A 26,274-nucleotide genomic window follows, 5' to 3' on the forward strand; every position below is an offset into this window, starting at 1 on the left:
GAGAATTACAAGTGAGGTTCTTTCTTACAATTGGTCACAAACTTCCTTCCACCAAACTATATTCCACATGAGCTATTAGGTATGGACAAATTTATCACTATCAAAAACCCTAGCTCATGCAGGTGAATTCTAAATTTTTCCTTCTTCTAATTGGACCCCCAAAACATTTTTCAAAATATACTATAATAATTATACATGCACAAATAAAATATTTTTATGAAAAAGTTACCGGCCGGTTTTCTTTTGGTCTAACATTAATAGGAAAATTACTTGAATATACTTTCTCACTTTGAGAATGGTGGATTCCATCACATAACCCAACATGTCCGTGTATAGCCTTTGGTTTGGCATCACCGATTGACAATATCAAAGTAAAATGAATAGTTAATTAATTTATACAAATCTCTCAGGTAAAAGGAAAATAAGTACATTGTAACCTTCTAAACTAACAGTGATCATTTCATAGGTGTTCTCAAAACCGATCATGTTTAGTGCATGTACTTGTTGCATAGCACCAACATATTTTCCTAAGGTCACTACCTCAATGATGAAGTTAATCATTCTATCATATAATAGCAAAACAGGCGTAAGCCATAGTAGTGCGATGCCCAATCAACACCCATAGACTAGAACATTAATTGGGCTTGAATTTTCTAAGAACTTCCTTCTCACCCATCATCACAGTGGGTTGGCTCTTTTTAATAAGATCCTCTGCTGCTTGCAACATATTGAGCAGCTTTGATGGTGCAACAATCATCTTATTCATATTGTAATTCAAAATAAACTGATTATAAGAATCTGGTAAAGATGAAAGGATCGCATCAATTTTAATTTCACCAACAATATCTGCACATAAAGTTTACAGTATGTTAATGAAAGACATCATTTTCAGAACATGTTCCCATATTGAAGTACCTTCCACCATTTTGGTGGACATCAAACCTTTCATGGCAATTTAGCGTGCACTTCTGCTCTGTTCTCCAAACATTTCTTTCAAATTAACCAACATGTCTTTTGCAGTAAGAACACCCTCATGTTGCTTCTGCAACACATTGGTCATTGAGGCCAATATGTAGCATTTTGCATCATAGCCTCATGCCACTTTCTAGCAGCCTTACGTTGTTCATCAGTGGCATTCGCCCCAAGAAGCGCAAGTGGATGAGTGGTTAGAACATGGTTCAGTTTTTCAGCAGTGAGGACAATTGTCAAATTTCTCTTCCAATCCACATAGTTTGGTCTAGTCAAACGATTATCATCAAGAATTTTGGACAAAGGATTAAAGTTGGTCATTTTGAACTGCATATGTTAAAAATTAAAACATGTGTCAGAAGAATATAAGTATTGCATTATATATAAATCCATAGGATGCGGGATTTTGAATCTACTATGGTAATGCTCACTAGAATTATCATTCAAACAATCATAAACAATTTAGAAGCCCAACAAATATAACACTTATATTTAAAACATTCATAGTGAGCATTGGGAAACTAATCTTGCATGTACAAAAATTTCTTTTGAAATAAATGAACATACCTTGAATGGGTGGGTAGCTACTGCCCATCATAATATCATCTCATGTTATCATTTTTTTTTTCTTTTAGAAAAATTAAATTTATTTATGACTCCCATTTTTTCTTTTGGCCTCCAAATCAACTCATATGACACCTTTTGGTTACCATATAGTATTTGTCTAAGTGCAAACCATTGTTTAGATACATAGCATAAACATGTAAGATTATGCCTTCATTTTAGCCAACACTCCCACTAGTCAGACTATATTTTTCACAAATAAATAAAACAAACTAATTAATTAAAACCCAACCGACCCTTTTGGTATCACTTGAATCCCAATTAATAAGAATTTTTATTTACCAAAGGGCCATAGGTAATATTTTCTTAAAATAATCATATTCAACGCTTAATCATTAAAATGTGGTACAAATAACATTTATAACTTATTTATTCCCATAAATTAACAAACTAATTTACATGCTATCATCAACAACATGAAACCCACTAATATATATATATATATATATATATATATATATGTGTGTGTGTAATCATGAATATGGCTACATGCCATCAACAGTAAAAAATAAAAATTAAATAAATAAATAATAATTACATGCGAAGGTTTACCTTACACCAATCCAGCAACAAAAACCAAAAACAAGAAATAGCGTGGTGCAAACAAATCAGCTATTAATCATGTCCATTATAAACAGTAACCGTTTATTTTATTTTATTTTTCTACTGTTTCGGTCCTTCTTTTTGTTTGTTTATTTATTTATTTATCTTAAAATTCATATTGCATGTGAAAAGAATATAGATTATATATTCACAAATTGTATAATCGGCAATTGTGCAAGACAACATTGAATATTCAATCAAAATATGAAAAAATAAAAATATATAGATTCATGCAATCAAATTAACATGGCTCTGATACCAATGAAAGTTTGTGGAAAAAAAATTTATTTGAAAAAATAATTTTTCAAATATACAACTCCAGATTACATAATCTAAAATATCTCAATCCAAGCGTGTTGTTGTTAGTATCTCACCAAGCGATCCAAGTGTCTCGCGTCCAAATTGATTTTGTTTTTTGTGTGTATTTTTCTATAAACCTTAAAAATTCTGATGGCCAATTTTTTGTATCAAATATGTCTGATATATATACCCAACACATGATAGAGTTTGCATGTAGGTGGGATCCTTAGGGATCTATATCTTTTAGTTGTGGAGATAACATGAAAGATGTATATTTTATCTTGAATTTGTAGGATACAACTTATCCAAATTTTCATTTAATTATCTTTTAAATAGATAATATAGAACTTCCACTAATTGTAATAATGTCCATCAACACATTACAATTAAACCCCTAAAAGTAGAGAATTACAAGTAAGGCTCTTTCTTACAATTGGTTATAAACTTCCTTCCACCAAACTATATTTCACATGAGCTATTAGGTATGGACAAATTTATCACTATCAAAAATCCTAACTCATGTAGGTGAATTCTAAATTTTTCCTTCTTCTAATTGGACCCCAAAAACATTTTTCAAAAATATACTTTTATAATTATACATGTACAAATAAAATATTTTTATGAAAAAGTTACCAGCCAATTTTCTTTCGGTCTAATGTTAATAGGAAAAATTACTTGAATATACTTTCTCACTTTGAGAATGGTGGATTCCATGTTAAGCACCTATATAAATCAATTACCACTCACATAGGGGTGTAAATCTAGCCGGCCTGGCCCATGTCGGGCCTTGCGGGCTCTCGCCAAAATTCTGGCTGGGCGGGGCCTGGCCGGGCTGGCCCACGGGCCAAAAAATTAGGCCCAGGGGTATTCGGGCCTTGGGCAGGCTGGGCCTGACCATTTTTTTTTTAATTTTTTTTTACCAAAATTTTATTATTTTCCACTAAAAAAGACACTAGGCCTTGGCGTAGGCCAAGCCTTGAGTGGGCCTTAAGCGGGCCGATAGACCGGGCCACAGTTGGGCTCGCAGGCCGAACCGGGCTTCAAAATGATGGCCCAGGCTCAGGGGCTCGGGCTGGGCTCAGGCCCGAGCCCAAACGGGCCTAAACTGCCCAAGCCGACCTCGGGCCGCTTGCCATTTTTACACTCCTACACTCACATAACCCAACATGTCTGTGTATAGCCTTTGGTTTGGCGTCACCGATTGAAAATATCAAAGTAAAATGAATAGTTAATTAATTTATACAAGCCTCTCAAGTCAAAGGAAAATAAGTGCATTGTAATAAAACTACCTTCTAAACTAACAGTGATCATTCCATAAGTGTTCTCAAAACCGATCATGTTCAGTGCATGTACTTATTGCATAGCACTCACATATTTTCCTAAGGTTACTACCCCAATGATGGAATTAATCAGTCTATCATATAGCAGCAAAACAGGTGTGGGCCATAGTAGTGCGACGCCCAATCAACACCCATAGACTAGAACATTAATTGGGTCTACAAGGCACTGAAAAATCATAACTCCCAGTTTTTGGTTCATTAACCATTAGCATGTCTTTCTACAATGTTACCCAAGGGACCTTATGTTCACATCATATGTAACATTAAATATAACATTACCCAGAACAATAATATACAAAAGTGCAAAATAAAATGCCAAGCAATTTATTTAATCCGTTAATAAAGTCAACTAATTGATTTTTGAGGTCACAAATACTAAACCAGTACAGGCACAAGGGAATGTTGTGACAATTTGAGCTACTGTCAAATAGAATATGAGTAGTACTAGTAGTATGTAGACGTGTAGAACAATAGTTGTAGAGGAGCACGCTAAATGCAAGAGCATAAATGCAGACATGCAGTAGTGTAATAGTACGCTAGAGTGTCGTACAGAGCCGCGAGAAGAGTGTGCAGCAACGAGTTGTTGAAAGTTCACTGGTAAAAACTCCGAGCAAAGAAGACAAAGGAAGTTGACCAGGCAAAGCGCGTTGCTTGGAACACAAAGGGTGTTTTATTTTGCTCCAGTGTTAGCTATGCAAGGTGATGCATGGCAATGGGAATCCCAGGAAGGAGGTGCAGGGCATCCAATTAGGGAGTGTCAGATATCTTAGTTACTCAAGTTCAAGCAGGTGAAAACATTCGAGACAAGAAAGCATGGAAGAGATTTGTAAGAGATATAAGCAAAGGCTCTCTCTAAAAGAGAATCAGTGAGTGGTGTGAGTTGAGTTGAGAATGTAAGATTCCCTCATCTTCTTGTATCTCTGTATTTTCCTCAGTGTATTATCTCTACCTGCAAGGGATGCAGACGTCTCAGTGAGGAGATGCAAACTATGCTGGATTTTGGGTGTGATACGATTGGCAGTAGTTTTTGCGGCGACTCACCTCACATGGGTTGAGGAAGTGATTTGTTAGATATCATCCCATGTGAGGGGTGATCTTTCTCTTCTACTCATGTAAAACCAAGTTGGAGTTTGGATGAAGAAGTTATGAATGACGACACCAAATTCGGCGAAGTACAACGCATGCGGGCAGGTGTTAGAGGCATCAGATTTGGTACAACAAATCTGGAGTGATTTGTGGGATAGTGTCGGCTAGCCTTCCTCTTCTTTGGTGTATAAATAGAGAAGTTGAGGAATGAACTCAGTGTGAGCGTGGAAACCGTTGAGAGAGTTCAATGTGAGTGAGCTGAGTCTTCTCTGTGTGAGAGAGGGAGATGTGTGACTATCATGAGAGAATGAGGCAGAGAGAGGCTTCCTTTGTGTGAAAGGGGAGCCTTGTAGGAGTAGAGTGAAGATGTGGATTCCCTCATTCTCCATTGTAATCTCTTTGTAGTCTCCATTTATAATGAATCTCCGGTTACTTTCCCGTAGACATAGGCATTGGGTCGAATCACGTTAAATATTGTGTCTCCTTTAGATGTGTGTGCTGTTTTTCTACTTCGTATGATTTTTGGAACTTGGGTGGGATCTCGGAACCCCAACACAGACGTTATCGAGGAGGCTGTAGAACAGGGCTTCTCAGTGAAAGAGATTTTCAGGGATGTTCGAGGGGATATAAAGCTCCCTTGTTCTGAGGAGGTCAAGGAGTACTGCGAAGCAATCTAGGTTCCAATCAATGAAGTAAGCACCATCATCATCAGCAGCAAAATTATGGGTTTGGAGGTTCCAATTGCTGTCGAACATGGCTGCGAAGAAGGAATTACAACCATCGCTGGCGAGGGTGGTGGTTGTGGTCTCGAATATTTTGCCACCAACGTTGAATTTTACTCTTTTTGTGAATTGCCATTGTTGAAACAAGAAAAAATTGGGCAGGCCCAAATGGGAATGTAAATTGCCATTGTTGAAACAAGAAAAGAATTAGGTAGACCCAGATGGGATTTGAAAATAGGCTAGGCATTGAATTGATATATTTTAGTTTGTCTTTTCGAATTCTTGTATCAAGCTTGAACACTTCATTTGATTAGGTTCGTTGGCTCCTCTCCAATTCGTTATTGGATTGGAGGGTAGTGTTGGGATATTTTGGGCTCTAATTCGAGTCCATCTCGATAATTCAAACCATTGAATATGTAGAGCCCATCGAGTATATCATCTATGTAAAAAATCACGGTGATTGAATATTGATAGACACTTGATCAGATCACGTTTCTATCACAATTTATTTTGAAAATTATGCCATTGACGAAAATGTGATCTAATAAAATGTCTATTGTAGCCAATTAACGTGATTTTTTGCAGAGATGATATACTCGACGAATTCTACATATTGAATGGTTTAGATTATCAAGATGGGCTCGAATCAAAACCCACAGCAACCAAATAGTGTCCTTCGTCCAATAGAAAAGCTAACTTCTTCTAAATTTTACTGTCTTTTTGAATTCCTGTTTCAAACACTTCATTTGTGTTTCCTTATACGGTTTTCTCACCAAAAGCGTTCACAATTATTGGGGGATCATCACCCCACCATATAGTATACCAATGAGAAGTTATGGCACAAATTGAACTTCTTATTGATTTCGGTAAAATAAAATAAAAATAAAAGGGTATATTAGAAAATACAATTAGCCCTAACTTTTAAGATAGGTTTTTGTTATCAGGCACTTGTTAAGAATTCATTAAATACACTTAATTACCTCTACTATCATAGAAAAGATAAAATATAATAAATATATTTTGTTAAAGACTAAACTACCTCTTATTTAATTCCTTCTATTCTAACATTATATATTTTTATAATGGGGGTTTTTTTTTTTTTTAAACTTTTGTTTTATCATAGAAAAAATAATTGCCTTTATTTTTAAATAACATTTCATGGATTTTTTTAAAAAATTTTAAATGTCATTTATTTTTAATCATAATTAAATTATATGATGTAATAAAAATAAAGGATATATAATTTTCGTGATTTTTTAAAAAATATTTCATGTCCTATATTTTTATAAAAAATAAAAAAAAATTACATGCTCTTTATTTTTATTTTATTTTTCAATTTTTAGATTCATTTTCTTTACACTGTATAATTTAATTATGATTAAAAATAGATGGCATTTAAATTTTTTTAAAAAAATCCAAGAAATGTTATTTAAAAATAAAGGCATTTATTTTGTTTATATGATAATAAAACAGTTTAAAAAAGAAAACTTCATTATAAAAGTGTATAATGTTAAAATAGAAGGAATTAAATAAAAGAGTAGTTTAGGCCTCGTTTGGGAACAGGCTAATTTAGTAACTTTTTGGCTATTTGGCTAAAATATGAGCTAAAAAAAACTAGTATGTTTGGGATGACTTTTTGACTTTTTACGAAAAGATGTGGCAAAATAGAGAGAAAAGAGAATCTTTGACTTTTTTGTATGGGTTGTTGGCTTTTTTGGCTAATTTAGTAACTTTTTGGCTTTTTGGCTAAAAATGAGGGTTCCCGAACGAGGCCTTAGTCTCTAACAAAATCTATTTATTTTGGGAATAAAGATTGGGACCCCCTTTCCCCCACCCCCTTTTGACCCCCTTTCTTTTTTAATTGGTCACTTTTTCTTTTTCTTTTACTTTTTTTTCTCCTCCTCCAATCACCACCCGCCACGTGTGTGTGGGGATAGTGGGGGTTGAAGTTTGAGGGGGTCTAAATCACTGCTGTTATTTTGGTTTGTCTTTTCTATGAAAGTGGAGGTAGTTAAGTGTATTTAGAGCTTTTTTGGGATGTAGGTTGACGTTTTGACTTTTTGGATTTTTGACTATTTTAGCCTGTGGTTAAAAAGTCTCGTTTGAGATAGGTTTTTTGGCTTTTTAACTTTTGTGAGAGAAAAAATGTAATGATTATGTGTTGGATGTGACATTTTGTCTTATTTGGCTAAAATAACTTATTTTGTCTTATATGGCTATTTTAGCCCCAATGCGGCATCCTAAGCGAGCTTAATGAATCCTTACCAAAACCCTTTAATATAATAGTGGTGCTACATGCATCAATTAATGTACTAACCAATGTACCAACACTAGTTATGACATTATTATTGACATCGCTCATTATACAAATTACAAATACCAAAAACATATTAAATTATGTCACAACATCAATTGGTATACTAGTTAGTGCACTAATTGATACATATAGCATTAGTCTTAATATAATTACATTAATATCTTCTTTAGTATAGTTACGAGATCAAAACTAATGTCAATGTGAGTAGATACTGAAATAAATAAAAATAAAAATACATTTTAGTAGAAAATATATGATAACGTCATTTTTTAATCCATATAACTAACGAATTGCTAATAAAAAAATGGGCCTAAGTGTTTTGTAAATTAAAAATATGAGAAAAGTCAGTGTAATTATGTCAAAATTAAACTAACTATATTTTTTTTTTCAAACTTAGGGGAGGTGAATATAATTTACCCAACATAAAAAGTAAAGTGGATATTTGTTTTAAGCCAAAAACATTCTAACCATTTGGCTGCAATTTATTTAGGTTACGTTTGACAATCAGTTAAAAAAGTTATATACGTATTTTAATTTTTTTTCTTTTTAGTGATCTTTTTAAATCTGTATTAATTATTATTATTTTTTAAAACTTTTTTAGTTGGTCTAGTGTAGAATAATTTTTAAAAAAGTAAGAAAAAGATTATGCCATGTTTGGTTTGATTTTCAAAATTTTATTTTAATTTTTTTTTTGGGCTAAAAAACAAAAAATTAATTTGTTGAAAGAAACAAAAAAATATATATATTTAACATTTTTATATAATTTTATCTTTTGAGAGGCCAGATATAATTTAAAATTTTGAAATTTATTTTTCATATATTTTTTTTCAAATTAGTTTTTACTTTTTCAAACAAATTTCTTAATTTGTTTTTGAAACACAAACAAAACATGGACTTAAATTTCTTTTAAAAAGTTTACTAGATACAAAAATAAAAAATAAAACTAACAAAAATCGAATTTGCCTTGGATTTTTTTTTTTTTTTGGCTTTTATATTTAAAGAATTTTTAAAAATTATTTATTTATTACTTTTCTGGTTCATCTAATTGAGTAGAATTTAAAAGTATAAATTGTTTTTGAATTTTTTTTCATAAAAAGTTCAATAAAGAACCAAAAAAAAAAAAAAAAAATCAATGAAAAACACTCCCTATTTAACAATGCAATTTTTTTATAATTTTTTTTAAACATGATCTACATACTATTTGACAAAGTTGTCTTTCAATGAATTTTAAATTACTTTTTTTAAACTTAGTATAAAATAATTCAAAGAGTATTTTTTTTTTTTTTAATTCACAGAATGCTACATACTAGCAAGGAATAGGTCAGTACAAAAGGAATAAAAGGCCTAACCACATAGAGGTGATCTTTGGGGTTAGACCTCAAAACTCAGTTTGTTTAGAATGAAATTGGTGAAAAGTGAAAGAAAGAGAAAAAAAAAATTAACTTTTATAAGTTTTTTTAGCTTGAAAATAGGGGAAAGTATAAGAAAACTAATTTTTTTGCAGAACTTATTTTTTTGCATTGTAACTAATTTTTATTTCTTGAAAAAAAAAACACAAGAAAACACAAGTTATCTACATCTAAACATTTAATTTTTTTTTAAATTTTTTTTCTTACAAATTTTCATCTTAATCAAATGCTTGCAAGAAAAATATATTTTATTTTCTATTTCTTTTCTTTTACTTTCATTTTTTACCAAATTTTTTTTCTAATCAAACGGAACTTAAAGAGCCAAGAGCCTAGAGATCACCCTTATGTGGTGCTATATAGTAGGGTTATTCAATTATATAGCGATAAGTTGCAAACTCGCACATAGACAAGGATTTGAATCCACATTTCTAATACTGAGTATGATTCACATAAGCATGGAAGATTTGTCTTATCAATCATATGTGCTATTGCCCGAGTAGCTGACCCTTTGGAGAGTGGAAACTAAGATTTCAACATTTTTATCTCAAGATCTTATCAAGTTGCCATATCTATTGGGTTAAAAAGAACAAGAGCATGCATGTTGTCATCAAGTAATTTTAATATTTGGAGAGCAAGAGACCTATCGAAAGGAAATAGACTTATACTGTTGGACAATCTTCACTGTATTTAAAAAGATTTAATTCTATTGTGTACACAACAACAAATAGAATTTAAAGAAATAAAGAAAAGGAGAGAAATTGTTTGATTACAAAAATCAAACTCGAAATAAAAATAAATAAATAAAAACAGATTTTATTTTGTTACAAAAACAAAATTAAAATCTGATTTAAATAAATAAAAACAACACTGAAAATAAATTAAATAACTTACTTGATTTAATTTCTTCGAATTATTTTCTGATCAAGTCCAGTGTTTGACACTGTGTCCTTAAGACAGATTCGTCCTCTCCACGGTGCTTTCAGAATTTGGACGTCTATCTCCCAGGATAAAATGATCTACTACAAACAATAGCAGCACTACAAATTGTTTGCCTTACGAACACACTAAGTGTTTATACTCTCTCTGACAAGAAAATAATGCAGCAAAATGAAGAGGAAGTTTGCAGAATTATGAAGAACGAAAATTAGAGTTACAAAATCCAAATGAGGGTGGTCCTATTTATAGATGTGAAGGTGACTCTTTGTTTTGAATTGAACAGGTATCATACCTGTTGGGTTTTGAATTCAAACAGATTTGAATCAATTCAAACAGATAGTAAAACGGGAAGGGCCCTGTTTGGGTGTGCATTAATTCCAAAACAGTTTATTTCTGTTTGAAAACGGGAAGGGCTCTGTTTGGATGTACACTAATTCCAAAACAGTTTATTTCTGTTTGAAAACGGGAAGGGCCCTGTTTGGATGTACAAAAAATCCAAACCAATTTAATTTGAATTCTGGATTTTATTTTAATAAAAAATAAAATTAAATCCAAAAACGACCGGACGGACGGCGGCGGCGGCGCGCGCGCGCGTGTGGTGATTTTTGGGTCCAATGGGTCTAGCCCATTTTGCTCATAACCTCTCCCTCTAAAACACTTGGGTACCCCTTGGGGCACACCCCAAGTATCAAACCCAAGCCTTATAAACCCTTTCAAAACTTCCCACCAAATCAATGTGGGACAAGCCAATACAACCTTAAGGAATTTCCACCAAAACTCAATTTCCATGGAGCACCCTTTGGCTTCAATTTCCCATTCACTCGGTAATGGTTTTGATCAACCAAATATACCACGTGAATCACAACGCGGCATAGAATGCGTTACCACTTTGACCCGAGTAAATCGACACTCGGGGCCCACCTAAAAAATAGACCGAACTTAGGAAAAAAATTTTGGTTTTATCCAGAATTTTATAACCATTTCCAACAATCCCCCACATGAATGGAATTTGATGACAACGGAAATGCAACAATATGCAGACTTTAACGAAAGAGTATAAGTCGAAAATATCTTGCATCAGGATAGGTAGTTTTCGGCTTTGAACCTTCCCTAGTGATAACCTATCGGACTTACTGGCTAACCAATGGACGCGATGCCTTGAATTGTTCAGCCGTTTGTGTAAGCCAAGACAATAGATTTCACACAAAATATCTTCTAACACATCGTGGTTCTCACTGTTGTGTTCATTTTGGCCTTGAACGCGCCTGGTTTTCATAAGTGTTTCTAGAGAATTTAGCCTTTTCATTCTCATAGAACCGGCCCCAGTTCAACACTCATATAGGTGATTCTTATTGTGAGTATCTCTTTATACTCGTCTTGATTTTATGCCTTAATCAAGATATAAGTAATCATTAAAAGCAAAGCTTATCCTTATACCCCTGCAGACAACATATGTTGCAGATATCACTCTCACCATAGGAATGGGTAGGAATTTTAATCCCTTGGTGATTTCTGGCGAGCCATACATAACTTAGTTGTCCCTTTGAACTTAGTTCTTGGGATCTCCAGTCATATAAGTAGGGTTACCATTATGACGACTCTTATGTAATAGGCTTTAATCCCATCCCCTTTGATGAACTATACACTAGCTCTTTTGTCAAACCTTTTGTTAACGGATCCGCAATATTCTCTTTAGATTTTATATAATCTATTGAGATTATTCCGTTTGACAGCAATTGCCTTACGGTATTATGTCGACGACGTATATGTCGTGACTTACCGTTATACATGTGATTCTGTGCCCTGCCCATTGCAGATTGACTATCACAATGAATGCAAATAGCTGGCACAGGTTTTGGCCACATTGGAATGTCTTCTAAGAAGTGACGAAGCCATTCTGCTTCTTCACCTGCTTTGTCTAAAGCAATGAACTCGGATTCCATTGTGGATCGTGCGATGCAAGTTTGTTTCGTGGACTTCCAAGAAACAGCAGCGCCTCCTAGAGTAAAGACATATCCACTAGTGGATTTTGAATCTTTAGTATCCGATATCCATTTGGCATCACAATAACCTTCAAGTACTGCTGGATATCGAGTAAAGTTCAAACCATGATCACGAGTAAATCTTAGATATCTAAGAACTCGAATGATCGCTTTCCAATGGTCTTCTCCAGGGTTACTAGTGTACCTACTCAATTTACTGATAGCATAAGCTATATCAGGACGAGTACAATTCATTAGGTACATTAGGCTTCCAATGATTTGGGAGTATTTTAACTGAGACACTGCATCACCTTTATTTTTTGATAAATAAAGACTGATATCTACAGGTGTTCTAGCTAAATTCAAATCATCCTTGATAAATTTATCAAGGATTTTCTCAATATAATGAGATTGAGATAATGCATATCCGTCAGATGTTTTAGTAATTTCCATTCCTAATATAACATCTGCGACCCCCATATCTTTCATATCAAATCTTTTGTTAAGCATCTGCTTAGTTGATTTGATCATGTTTTGACTGCTTCCAATGATAAGCATGTCATCCACATAAAGACAAACTATGACATATCCTTGGTCAGTGTTTTTAACATAGACGCATTTGTCACATTCGTTTATCTTAAACCCATTAGTAAGCATTGCATGATCAAATATTTCATGCCATTGCTTAGGTGCTTGTTTTAATCCATAAAGGGATTTTACAAGTCGACAAACTTTCTTTTCTTGCCCTGATACTACAAACCCTTCGGGTTGTTCCATATAGATCTCTTCATTTAGATCACCGTTTAAGAAAGCTGTCTTATCATCCATTTGATGTATTTCTAAATTAAACAACGCTGCTATAGCAATAAGCATGCGAATGGATGTTATTCTTGTCACAAGGGAATATGTGTCAAAATAATCCAGACCTTCCTTTTGTCTGTAACCTTTAACAACAAGTCTTGCTTTATACTTGCCAATTGAACCATCTGCTTTCATTTTTCTCTTGAATATCTATTTATATCCAAGAGGTTTAGAACCTGGTGGAAGATCCACCAATTCCCAAGTATGATTTTGCATAATGGATTCAATTTCATTATTAACAGCCTCTTTCCACAAAGGTGCTTCAGGACCTGTCATTGCTGCCTTAAAGCTTTGAGGTTCATTTTCTAACAAGTATGTCAGAAAATCTGGACCAAAGGATTTTGATGTTCTCGCTCTTTTACTCCGTCTTGGTTCATCATTAGTTAAATCCTGTTGGTCAAGACTATTACTAGTCTCTTGTGTTTGATTGTCATTAGTCTCTTGACTTTGTGTACAATCATAAGTTCTTTTCTATGAACTTAATTCCTGTCCTTTCTTGTAAGGAAAGACATGTTCAAAAAACACAGCATTCCTTGACTCTATAATAGTGTTCACATTTATATCAGGTATATCTGATTTATAAGTCAGAAACCGATATGCACTACTATTCTGAGCATAACCAATAAACACACAATCTACTGTTTTTGGTCCTATCTTAGTCTTTTTAGGAACAGGTACTTCAACTTTTGCCAAACACCCCCACACTGTTAAGTATTTGTAGGAAGGTGGTCGACCTTTCCACAATTCATAAGGAATGCTTTTGGTTTTCTTGTGGGGTATTCTATTAAGAACATAATTAGCAGACAATATTGCTTCCCCCCACAAGTTCTGTGGTAAGCCTGAACTTAGTAACATGGCATTCATCATTTCTTTTAGGGTTCTATTCTTCCTTTCAGCAATTCCATTTTGCTGTGGAGAATAAGGGGCTGTAGTTTGGTGAATAATGCCATGTTGTGCACAAAATTCATTTAAAGGTGCATCATATTCACCACCCATATCACTTCTAATATAAATCAATGAATTTTAAAACAAATTCAAGAAAAAACCAAAATAATTATGACTACTCAAGTCAGAATTAATGTTTTGACAAAATCATATCCTCATAAAAAATTTTGCCTAAGAATCAAACATAAAAAATTTTGCCTAAGAATCAAACAATTCAAAACCCATTTGATTGTATACATTCTTGCAACTTAATAACAAATAAATGTCACTGTCATAAAAATATTTGTGACAGAAGAAAATTAAATTATCTCAACTAATGCAAGAGATACACTCCCATATTAATAAAACGGTTCATGGTTTAACAAATTCTACTACGCAAGTAAAATAATTATTAATGACATCTCATGTCACATAATTCAATAATAAAATAAAAATCAACATAAAAGATTTCTTAAATTTACTTTCCAATTAAATGGAACGATATAATTACATACATCTTCATGTTTAAATTTCTCTGGTGTTTTAAACACCCATTCAAAATTGATTAGAAATATTCAAATTAACCTGCTTATGTCCAAAATCGACATAACAATTTATCATTCCAAATCACTTGAAGTTATTGTTAAGAAATAACTTGAGTTGATAACATACATGCATATCAAACGTATCAACTAAAAATAATGAATTAACAAAATAAATTAATCATGCACAATCCCATCACTTGCATCATGAAATAAAAATATATAAATAAATAAAACCACAGATTTTATTTTGTTACAAAAACAAAAACAAAATCTGATTAAATAAACAAATAAAAATAAAATTAGTTTGTAAAACTAATATTTTTACTCTAGAAACAAATTCTTCCATGTATACTCACGATGAACTATGATAAAGTCAAAATAATTAACACATTTTCACAAAGGGTTCAAAAATAAGTGGTCTACCAAATGAAACCATAAGTTACTTACAAAATTAACAGATTGTGACCGAGTCACAAAGTTACATGATTGATTAACAAAATTAATTTTCTAGTTACTAAAATCAGAAAATAAATTACAATACAAAATAATTTTATTTTCCTTGTTACTAAAACTAGTGAAATAAAATACCGAAATAATATCTGATCACAAAAATCAGAAAACCAAACCACAAATTAATTTTCTAGTTACTTAAACCAGAAAATAAATTATAACACAAAATCATTTTATTTTTCTTATTACTAAAACTAGAAAATAAAATACCACAAAACTATCTGATTACAAAAATCAGAACAAACACAAAATAATTTTCTAGTTACCAAAACCAGAAAATAAATTAAAACACAAATTAATTTTCTAGTTACTAAAACCAGAAAATAATTATTACAACAAAATAATTTTATTTTCCTTGTTACTAAAACTAGAAAAATAAAATATAACAAGAATTTTCTGTAATACCAAATAATATTCTGAATTGTTAATGACACCAGTATCGTACTACTAGTAGTTGTCAAAGAAAAGAGACAGTATATTACTACTATCTGTCAAATAGCATAAATCACTATTTGTTTTTCCAACCAGAATATTAATTTGAAAACACAGAAAATTAAATACAATGAAGATACCCAAAAAGGAATCTGTCTTAAGATTGTTGGACAATCTTCACTGTATTTAAAAAGATTTAATTCTATTGTGTACACAACAACAAATAGAATTTAAAGAAATAAAGAAAAGGAGAGAAATTGTTTGATTACAAAAATCAAACTCGAAATAAAAATAAATAAATAAAAACAGATTTTATTTTGTTACAAAAACAAAATTAAAATCTGATTTAAATAAATAAAAACAACACTGAAAATAAATTAAATAACTTACTTGATTTAATTTCTTCGAATTATTTTCTGATCAAGTCCAGTGTTTGACACTGTGTCCTTAAGACAGATTCGTCCTCTCCACGGTGCTTTCAGAATTTGGACGTCTATCTCCCAGGATAAAATGATCTACTACAAACAATAGCAGCACTACAAATTGTTTGCCTTACGAACACACTAAGTGTTTATACTCTCTCTGACAAGAAAATAATGCAGCAAAATGAAGAGGAAGTTTGCAGAATTATGAAGAACGAAAATTAGAGTTACAAAATCCAAATGAGGGTGGTCCTATTTATAGATGTGAAGGTGACTCTTTGTTTTGAATTGAACAGGTATCATACCTGTTGGGTTTTGAATTCAAACAGATTTGAATCAATTCAAACAGATAGTAAAACGGGAAGGGCCCTGTTTGGGTGTGCATTAATTCCAAAACAGTTTATTTCTGTTTGAAAACGGGAAGGGCTCTGTTTGGATGTACACTAATTCCAAAACAGTTTATTTCTGTTTGAAAACGGGAAGGGCCCTGTTTGGATGTACAAAAAATCCAAACCAATTTAATTTGAATTCTGGATTTTATTTTAATAAAAAATAAAATTAAATTCAAATGTTTTTGGCCCAAAAAGATTAGAAGCCCAACCACACACCATGCACCCGCGCCCAGGCCCAGCCCGCCCGACCGGACGGACGGCGGCGGCGGCGTGTGGTGATTTTTGGGTCCAATGGGTCTAGCCCATTTTGCCCATAACCTCTCCCTCTAAAACACTTGGGTACCCCTTGGGGCACACCCCAAGTATCAAACCCAAGCCTTATAAACCCTTTCAAAACTTCCCACCAAATCAATGTGGGACAAGCCAATACAACCTTAAGGAATTTCCACCAAAACTCAATTTCCATGGAGCACCCTTTGGCTTCAATTTCCCATTCACTCGGTAATGGTTTTGATCAACCAAATATACCACGTGAATCACAACGCGGCATAGAATGCGTTACCACTTTGACCCGAGTAAATCGACACTCGGGGCCCACCTAAAAAATAGACCGAACTTAGGAAAAAAATTTTGGTTTTATCCAGAATTTTATAACCATTTCCAACAATACTCCCAAAGGTTAAAACGTACAACAATACAACCATTCAATAGATTGTTCTATTTGAGAATTGATTTTTTGATAATTTTATATAAATAAATATGTAAAAAAATAAAATAGTTTTTATATTAATTTTAAATTTTTTTTTACTAAAATTCTAAATTTCCAAACATAGTGTTAGTGGATTCAAATTTTGGAACAACCATTTTGTACACTATACCAAAAGTTAAGTATTTACCTAATCTTTTTTCTCTCAAACACATATTAATATGTACTAAATGAGTATTATTTTTTTAGTGTTAGGGTTTGTATCAAGGGCGAAGGCAGTGTATGCCTGGGGGGGGGGGCACGTGACTCCCTCAAGTTTTGATAATTATATTGGTACGCCTATATATGTAGATTATATCATATATATCTTCTATAAAATTATAATAATATCCCTTCTTCAAATTATAATAGTCTCTTTACTATAAATTTTCTTTTTAATTACAATGAACCTGCTAAAATAAGTCCTTCTATTATACACCTCCAAAAGAGGTGTACCATATACTAGTTATTACTTTATGATATTGATATTATAAATTTTCATAACCAAATTATTTTTATTCATAACTGAAATAACAACTATATAAATTATAACCAAACAACAAATTTTCAATTATAACCAAAAAATATATTTTTTTTTACAATAAGTCATAATTAATATCAGAATGAGTCATTACGAATAATTACTTGATGTATAATCAAAGATCTCTTCAATCATAACCAAAATAACAACCACAAGAAGTTATAACTAAGGTATATCTAACATTATAATGTGTCATAACTAAAGATCGTAACTGCGACTTATGATAGACAATTTTTTTTTTGCGGTGTGTTTTATAGAATTTCTCTACTAAAATATATCATTTCTATCTCAACTTATCTCCTTTTTTAATTTTTCAATCCACCTAAAATAGTTACTCCACAATATTTGTATAAAATTTAACTTTAAATCCTTTAATTTAAAATTCACATCTATCCAAATAAACTCTTAATATTTACGTTTAGTAATATCTCATTATTGTTTAATATGAGGGAAAAAAAAAATCAATATTGTCATTAATTTGTGCCCCCTCTTCACTGAATTCCTGGCTCCGCCATTGGTTTGTATGTTATCATAAGTGACCTCTACCGGGAGTAACGCCAAAGACTCTAAAAGTTCTACCAAAATTTCTACTAAATGTTTGTGGGTCCCATGTAGGTCCCACACCTATGTGAGACATTTAGTAAAAATTTTGATAGAACTTTTGAGATCTCTAACATTTTTGCCTCTACCGGCCAAAGTTAACAGTGTGTGGTGAGACTCTGGCTAGCTTTATAATCTGTTATTTTCATCATCCCTTTTCGATTATTGTCTTCCAAGGGGAGAGGAGGTGTCAATTCAACCTCCCTCTGTCTTTTTCTTCTCACCCCTGTTTTTGGTCTTTCTTACATTTGTTGAGCAGGTATTTCTTTCTCTCACTTCCTCTAGTTCGATCTAGACCTTTTGCACCTCATCTAGCAAGGCATTGATTAGCAATAGTTTTATATTTCGACGACGTTGATCGACGATAAAAACATATTTGTTGCGAGAGAGGTTGAGTTATGATTTGTTCTTTTTTATTATTGTTTGTGAGTGGGTTTCCTTTTAGATTGTTGTAGTGATAGTGGCTGTGGGTGCTGTGTGTTTCTACAATATTATTCAGTTGTTACTGTGGTTGTTGGTTATGTGCTTCTTGTTTTTTGGCATTGCAAAGACATTTTCTCATCAACTTTACGTCATTTTTGTTGAATCTATCAACATTTAGATATAGATTTTTTTGCCACCATAGTATGGGACTCGGGTGGCTGCTGTGTACTTTGTACAACAGTCAGTTGTTTGAGTTCACTTTGGGTGTGTTTGATTGGACGGACTGGAAAAGGGGGGATTAGAATCCATCGGACTTGAATCCTGGGACTGTGAATCCCCCGGACTATTTGGTCGGATTGGATATGTATCCTGTGTTTGTTTTTTCATGGGATTAGATGTCTGGATAGGACTATTTTCAGTGAATCCAACGTTTGGTTGGACGGACTGGATAGGATAAATGAACAAAAGACTATTTTACCCTTTGTTCAATTGTTTACTATGTAATAGCAATATTAAACATATCTTTAATATTTTAATTATTTTTAGTAAACATTAAACATACTAATGGTTAAATTTTGTTTAAAGATATTTAAACATACTAATATTGATAAAAAAATTTGACTGGTATAGATTATTTTTATTTAAACAAATAAAAATTTATTGTTGAAATTAAACATACTAATGGTTAAATGTTTAAATTTTTATTTAAACAATTAACATTGAAATTATTTTGATGTACAGATTATGTTTAAACAATTAACAATTAAATAAATGTTGATGTATAGATTATGTTAAAACAATTAACAAATGTTGATGTAATTAACAATTAACAAATGTAGATGTAATCAAATGTTGACGTATTAAAACATAATTTAATAGATGTTAAATAAATATACATGTTGATGTACAGATGTTGAAATAATTTAATAAACATGTTGATGTACAAATGTTTAAATGTTTAAATAAAACATAATTTAAATAAATGAAATTATTTATTGTTGAAATTAAACATTTAATTGTTTAAATAAAACATCTATTAAAACATCTATTAAATTTAAACAATGAAATTAAATAAAACATAAACAAAATTTTAAAATAAAACATCAATAAAATATCTATAAAAAATTATTTTAAAAAATTAAATAAATAAAACATTAATAAAAAGTTAAATAAAATTATTTTATTTTTAAATTGAGACATTTAAATTTTATTGAATTTTATTAAATATAATACATAATTAAATAGTAGAGGGTCAAAATGGTCATTTTCGCATCTAATCCAAACAGTGATTAGTCCCCCACTTTCTGTCCCACCCCCCCCCCCCAGGACAGGATAGTCCCCCATATGGGGGACATGGAGTCCGGCCGGACATGGAGTCCGCCGGACTAAAAAAAAATCAAACGACGGATAAGGTGCACTATTTGGATTACAATCCAAATAGTGGATAGTCCCCCCTCCTAATCCCCCCAATCAAACACACCCTTTGGGTTCTATTTTGATATTTTTTAAAAAATTTTGAGATTGATCAAATATCACAGCCCTTTCATCAAATATCATTTATATTTAGTTTTATTTTTAAAATTATATTTACCATTCATTCTTTCAGATACAAATGTGATTTGATGGAAGAGTTATCGATATCTGATTAATTTGATTTTTGACAAACATATTATTACACTTGATGTATTGCAAAAAACAAATTATTTGAATTATCAAAATAAGATTTGAATTGGGCTCATGTGACGATCTAGTATGCAATCCGTCTTTTTTCCTTTGTTTAACCTTGGTTTTTGCCATGCTAGTGCGTCGTTTTTTACTTAGGGCATGTTTGACTGGGTGGATTAGAGCATGGGATTAGGATTATTAATCCGTGGGTCCAATTATCCAATGTTTGTTTTAACATTTTGGTTTAGGATTATTAATCCAATGGATAATTAATCCAACAAATTTGTAGGATTATTAGTAATAGGATAGGGGTGGGATTATTAATCCAATGGATATTAATCCAATTGGATAGTGAATACCACACTAATTTAATAGGATTATTAATACTTCACTATTAGTCTTGTGAATTAAACATGACCTTAAAGCCTTGTTGATCATTTGAGGTTTGTAGTGTTCGGGAGTTTTCTCTCAAGATCTATTCCGGTGTTGAGTTCCACTTGTTCCGGGGAGTGCGGGGTTAGGTCCAGAGTGCCGAGACTTGAGCTCAGAATTTTCTGGGCTATTTTGGCTTAGCCGCACGTGCAGGGGCCACAAGTCGCACGTGCGAGATGCAAGGGAGGTTTTGGGTCACACACTGAAATAAATGCACGTGCGTGAAGAAGGTGCGGGAAGGTGCCGCACGTGCAGGAGATGGACGGAGGAGGGGCTAAATTGTGACACAGAAACAACATCAGTGTTTTAATTGTTACAATTGAAATCCTCGGATTTAAATTGAAAAACACGTAAAATCCTGAGATTTTTTTTTTGTAATTTTCCCTATATATATATATATATATTACTTAATTTTTTATAATATGATAAAATCAAAACTTAAAATATTTTACCTAGTATTCAATTTTACTCATTTATTTTTCATCTTACATATTAAGTTTTATTATTTATGAATCACTATCCATAACATATTATATTATCTATCATTTTTATTAATATTTTAATTTATAAATTATAAATTAAGAGTTAATACTTAAAAGTACTATTTACAAATGTTATGGGTAGTTCAAGTCCTATTTAAGATTTTTTGAACCAATAAGTCCTATTTAATAAAATTGAGTTTATTATTAGTTTTTCTAAAATTTTAAAATTAAGAACATTATCAACTTGCATAGTAATGTTCTAGATTATTGTTTCACTAATTGATAAAAAAAACAGAGTATGATATTAAATATTTTTGCCCTTCTACTTATTGGTTTGATTCAACTGTCTAATAAAACTAACAACATTAATAGTTTTTTTTTTCCAGTTTTAAAATAGAGAACATTATCAGTTTTTTTTTTTTTTTAAAGTTTTGCAAATCAATGTTCCATCATCGTGCTCCTTTATAGACACAAAATTTCAAATTTTGCACAAAAATAAAATCTATTTTTTCGATTTTTTTTTTTTAAAAAAAAACATCAGTTTTTTTTTTTTGCACACAATATTTTTTTTAGTTTTTTCTGTTTGAAAGTTGATGTTTTAAAGTTTTGAAAATCAAAATAAATGTTAAATCTTCATATTCCTTTATAGATAATCATAAATGATGAACAATCATTGTTTGAAGGGCAATTCCGACTATTAAAAATTTAATAGGATTTGAAGGTTCAAAAAATCTTAGTTAGAACTTAATAGAGTATAAGTTTATAAATTAGAACTTGTGTAAATATTCCTAAAATGAACTTGCCTCCGCCCTGCCCCCGCTATCAGCCAGATTTCCATTTCAACATGTTGAGCCTGATCCATGTTTGTTGGGCTTCTTTTTTTGAGAATTTCTTTATATTAATTATGCACTGTCTTTAATATTCAAACACACAAATGAGTCGATAAATAAATAAATAAATAATAATTCTACACAAAAACACCTTTTAACCTGTTGTACGCATCATATGCAACTTCATCTTCTACAAATTTTAAAAAACAAACTGAAAACGAATTAGATGAAAATGAAAGACACCCAGTTGCAAACTAGAACACCACTAAGGTATGTTTGAGAACCTACTTAAATTAGTCAAAATAAGTTACTAACAAAAGTTCAAAAAAAAAAAAAAAAAACATAAAGGTTCCTTCCCATTCTCTTTTGGTAAAAAATCAAAAATCATTCCTAAACATTTCAATTTTTTTTCACCTCATATTATAGCGAGAAAACTAAAAGCATCACTTCCCAAACAAAGCCTAAGCAAACAACTAGCAGATTGGCTTCTGTGGCGTCTCCCATATATCAAACACATTCTACTCATAGTGAAGAGCAAAAAGCCTATCACCACCAACCGAAAAATCACATATTGAACCTCCATTGCTTCTGCCAAGCCTGGATGTCAGCACCCAATCTGGACCACAATACACCCAAATACTTTGATTCATAGACAAGAAGAGCTGCCCATTATGAAATGCCAATTTTGGGTAACATGGTTCCTTCATCTTGAACTTCACTGTGGAGTTGTTTAATCACCACCTCACACTCATGTCAATACTCCTCAAATCCAAGAACCCAAAATCCCCACATTCATTCACTATGCATATAGAATTAGTCTTCTCCATAGCTATGGCATCTCTAAACTACCACTGGGTTGTCGGATAATCATCTTCATCATCTTCATTGTTTGGCCAATGAGACCAGAGCTCGATCATGTTTTTAACTCTAAAATCCAACAAATTAATGAAAGAGGAACACTGCTTCCTAGGTGACAGAGTAGCAACCATCAAACAATTAGTACCATGTAACCATTACAGCCTGTTTGCTTCACCAAGTGACCATTCATATTGGTCATAGTAAAACTCAATCTGCTTGCCAGTTAATTGATCCCAAACACCAATCCCATACTCATTGTTGTTCTTACCTTTACAATTACAAAAAATCTTGTAGTCTGAGTTAAAAGCACGAGCAGTGTAGCTTTTCACTTGATGATCCTCATTAGTGACCTGAAACCTGTGCCTGAGCTCCTCTGTTGCTGCACTGAACAGACCCATTCCATCACCGCTAGCACTAGCAACGATGGTCTCTGAATCGACCCAACTGTCGTAAACTCTCTGGTAATCGAGATTGATTGGTGGGTGTTCTTCGAGCATCCAATCATAGACGTGTACCATACTATCGTGCACTACATAGCATCCACCGTCAAGGCTGTCGCGGATCGCGGTGCCATCGCCGGGTGCTTGGCTCGTCACGGAGTGTGAAAATTGGAGTCTGTTGCCATCGAATTGGCCGCATTTGGTAGAGCAGACGTTGTCGAGGAGGTCGTAGAATAGGGCTTCTCTGTGAAGGAGTTTTTCAGGGATGTTGGAGGGGATATAGAGCTCCCCTGTTCTGAGGAGGCCGAGTAGTACTGCGAAACAATCTGGGTTCCAATCGATGACGTAATTACCATCATCATCAGCAGAATTATAGGTTTGGAGGTTCCAATTCTTGTCGAACATTTTCCCGAAGAAGGAATTATGGCCAGTGTTGGCGAGGGTGGAGGTGGTGGTTTCGAATATTTTGCCCCCAATCTTGAATTTTACTAGTATGTTATTGTGAATTGCCATTGTTGAAACAAGAAAAAAAATTGGGCAGACCCAGATGGGAATTTGAAAACAGGCTCGGCATTAAATTTATATTTTAGTTTGTCCTTTCCAATTCTTTTATCAAGCTTCAACAGTTAGCTTCCCCATATGGGATTCTAAATTTTACTGTCTTTTTGAATTCCTGCTTTAAACACTTTCCTTATACAGTTTCCCACCAAAAGCCTTCACAATTATTGGGGGATCATTACCCCATACTATACATTGACAAGTTATGCCACAAATTGAACTTCTTCTTGATTTCGGTAAAATAAAATAAAAATAAAAGGGTAAATTAGAAAATACAATTAGTGATGTGGAGGAAAAACATAGTGTTTTTCTAAAATGACCCAGAAATCAAGTTGTTCGAAATCAAATTTTAAACATACCAAGAGGAAGGTCTCGACGAGATGAGTCTAGATCCAGAAAATGAGTCCAAACGAAGACTGGGGTGGAGCTTACACGCTTTCTGAAATTATCGAGTGAGGACCACTCTCAGACACATACCACACGCTCGTCTAGGGATTGAAGATAAGCAACTTTCACCAAAGCCAAAGTGTTTAAATATTATTTGAGGGATAATAAATACAAGGTGTGCCTTTGGTAAAGTGGATAAGGCACTGTAGTTTGTATTTGGTCAGGGGTTCAAAACCCCCTAACTGCGCCCTGAAAATTAATATTTTTGAGTGGAGGATGATAGAGTGGATGACATCAGCACCAGAATAGAGGGGTGGTCCGACCCAACCCAGATCCGACCTAGGTGGGGTCTGGTCCAGATGGTGTCAGCAAGCCAAGTGGGTGGGTTAACCTGACTCAGGAGGGGTCCAGGCGATGAAGTCAGCGTGACGCAATGGTGGCGTCAACGCTAACGCAGGTAGACAGTGGCTGACAGGGGAACGGATATTCCTTTAGTATAAACAGAATATTCCTTAAATTTTTGGAAATTGCAGAGAGTCCCAAATATTTAGAAAATTGTGGTGTGACCCAACTTTCAGGAAGTTTTTCAGTGAGGCCCCCGGAAGTCCAGCAAAGGTTGGTCTTAGCTAAATGAACTGTTCAGACTCAACCGCAAGATCAGAATTGTGAGATTTTGAAGAGTTTTTTTGAAGATTGTCAAAACATGGGAGTTTGTCATCTTTAATAGCCAGAGGAAAGTTATCGAATGCTATGGAACGCTACAAATTCATTAAAAAGATTAGAATAGGTAGATTCTAATCGCGGATTGGATAACCAGATGCAGATCGAGAGATAGATCATTGGAGGCCAGAGGAGATCAAGCTTGATCAAATAGCGGATCAAGGAAAATCATGATTGGTCATGGTCGATTAGAGGATTGTGGATGATTATCTCAGGAGCCGATCGAAAGATCTAGTTCAATCAAAGAAAAATTCCACTTTATCGATGGACAGATGATTTGGTAACCAGTACAAGCTCAAGGGAATGTTGTGACAGTTGGAGCTACTGTCAAACAGAATACGAGTAGTACTAGTAGTATGTAGACGTGTAAAACAATAGTTGTAGAGGAGTATACTAAATGCAGGAGCATAAATACAGACATGCAGTTGTGTAATAGTACGCTAGAATGTCGAACAGAGCTACCAGAAGAGTGTGCAGAAACGAGTTGTTGAAAGTTCACTGGTAAAAACTCCAAGCAAAGAAGAAGGATGAAGTTAACTAGGCAAAGCATGATGCTTGGAACACGAAGGGTGTTTTATTTTGCTCCAATGTTGGTTGTACAAAGTGATACGTGGCAATGGGCATCCCAAGCAGGGGATACAGGGCATCCAATTACGAAGTGCCGGATATCTTGGTTACGCAAGTTCAAGCATAGCAGGTGAAGACATCCAATATAAGAAAGCGTGGAAAAGATTTGTTGGAGATATGAGCAAAGGTTCTCTCTAAAAGAGAATTAGTGAATGGTGTGAGTTGAGTTGAGGATGTAAGATTCCCTTCTCCTCTTGTATCTTTGTATTTTCTCCGGTGTATTATCTCTACCTGAAGGGGATGCAAGCATCTCAGTAAGGAGATGCAAACTATGCTAGATTTTGGGCGTGACAGGATTGGCAATAGTTTTTGCTGCGGCTCACCTCACATGGGTTGAGGGGGTGATTTTTTGGGTATTAGCCAATGTGAGGGGTGATCTTCTTTCTCTTTTACTCATGTAAAACCAAGTTAGAGTTTGGATGACAGAGCTAGGAATGACGGCACCAAATTCGGTGAAGTACAACGAACGCAGCATTTGTTAGAGGCGCCAGATTTGGTACAGCAAATCTGGAGTGATCAGCGATATAGTGTTAACCAGCCTTCTTTCTTCCTTGGTGTATAAATAGAGAAGTTAAGAAATGAGCTCAGTGTG

At 33.2% G+C, this 26,274-nt stretch overlaps 1 protein-coding gene and 1 pseudogene across 1 annotated transcript; both read right to left on the reverse strand.

Annotated features, from left to right (window-relative positions):
• Positions 1–634: 634 nt before the first annotated feature.
• LOC145823746 (uncharacterized) lies at positions 635–1,060 on the reverse strand. Its single transcript, XM_082923269.1, has 2 exons — positions 967–1,060; positions 635–846 (listed from the first exon to the last, which is right to left on the reverse strand). Exons 1-2 carry the CDS (start codon positions 1,058–1,060, stop codon positions 635–637), a joined length of 306 nt encoding a protein of 101 aa, XP_082779395.1.
• Positions 1,061–22,134: 21,074 nt separating this feature from the next.
• Positions 22,135–23,903, reverse strand: LOC114322238 (BTB/POZ domain-containing protein At2g24240 pseudogene; annotated as a pseudogene).
• Positions 23,904–26,274: the final 2,371 nt, after the last annotated feature.

This window comes from Camellia sinensis, chromosome 4, assembly GCF_055761805.1.
Source record: "Camellia sinensis isolate YWXY chromosome 4, ASM5576180v1, whole genome shotgun sequence".
In the NCBI taxonomy this organism is placed as follows: Eukaryota; Viridiplantae; Streptophyta; class Magnoliopsida; order Ericales; family Theaceae; genus Camellia; species Camellia sinensis.

Excerpts from the sequence above, each read along its gene's own strand:
- LOC145823746 (XM_082923269.1), bottom strand. The coding sequence starts at position 1,060 with ATGACCAATGTGTTGCAGAAGCAACATGAGGGTGTTCTTACTGCAAAA. Across the intron at positions 847-966 it reads GTTTGGAGAACAGAGCAGAA|ATATTGTTGGTGAAATTAAA; the intron begins GTGCACGCTAAA and ends CTTTATGTGCAG.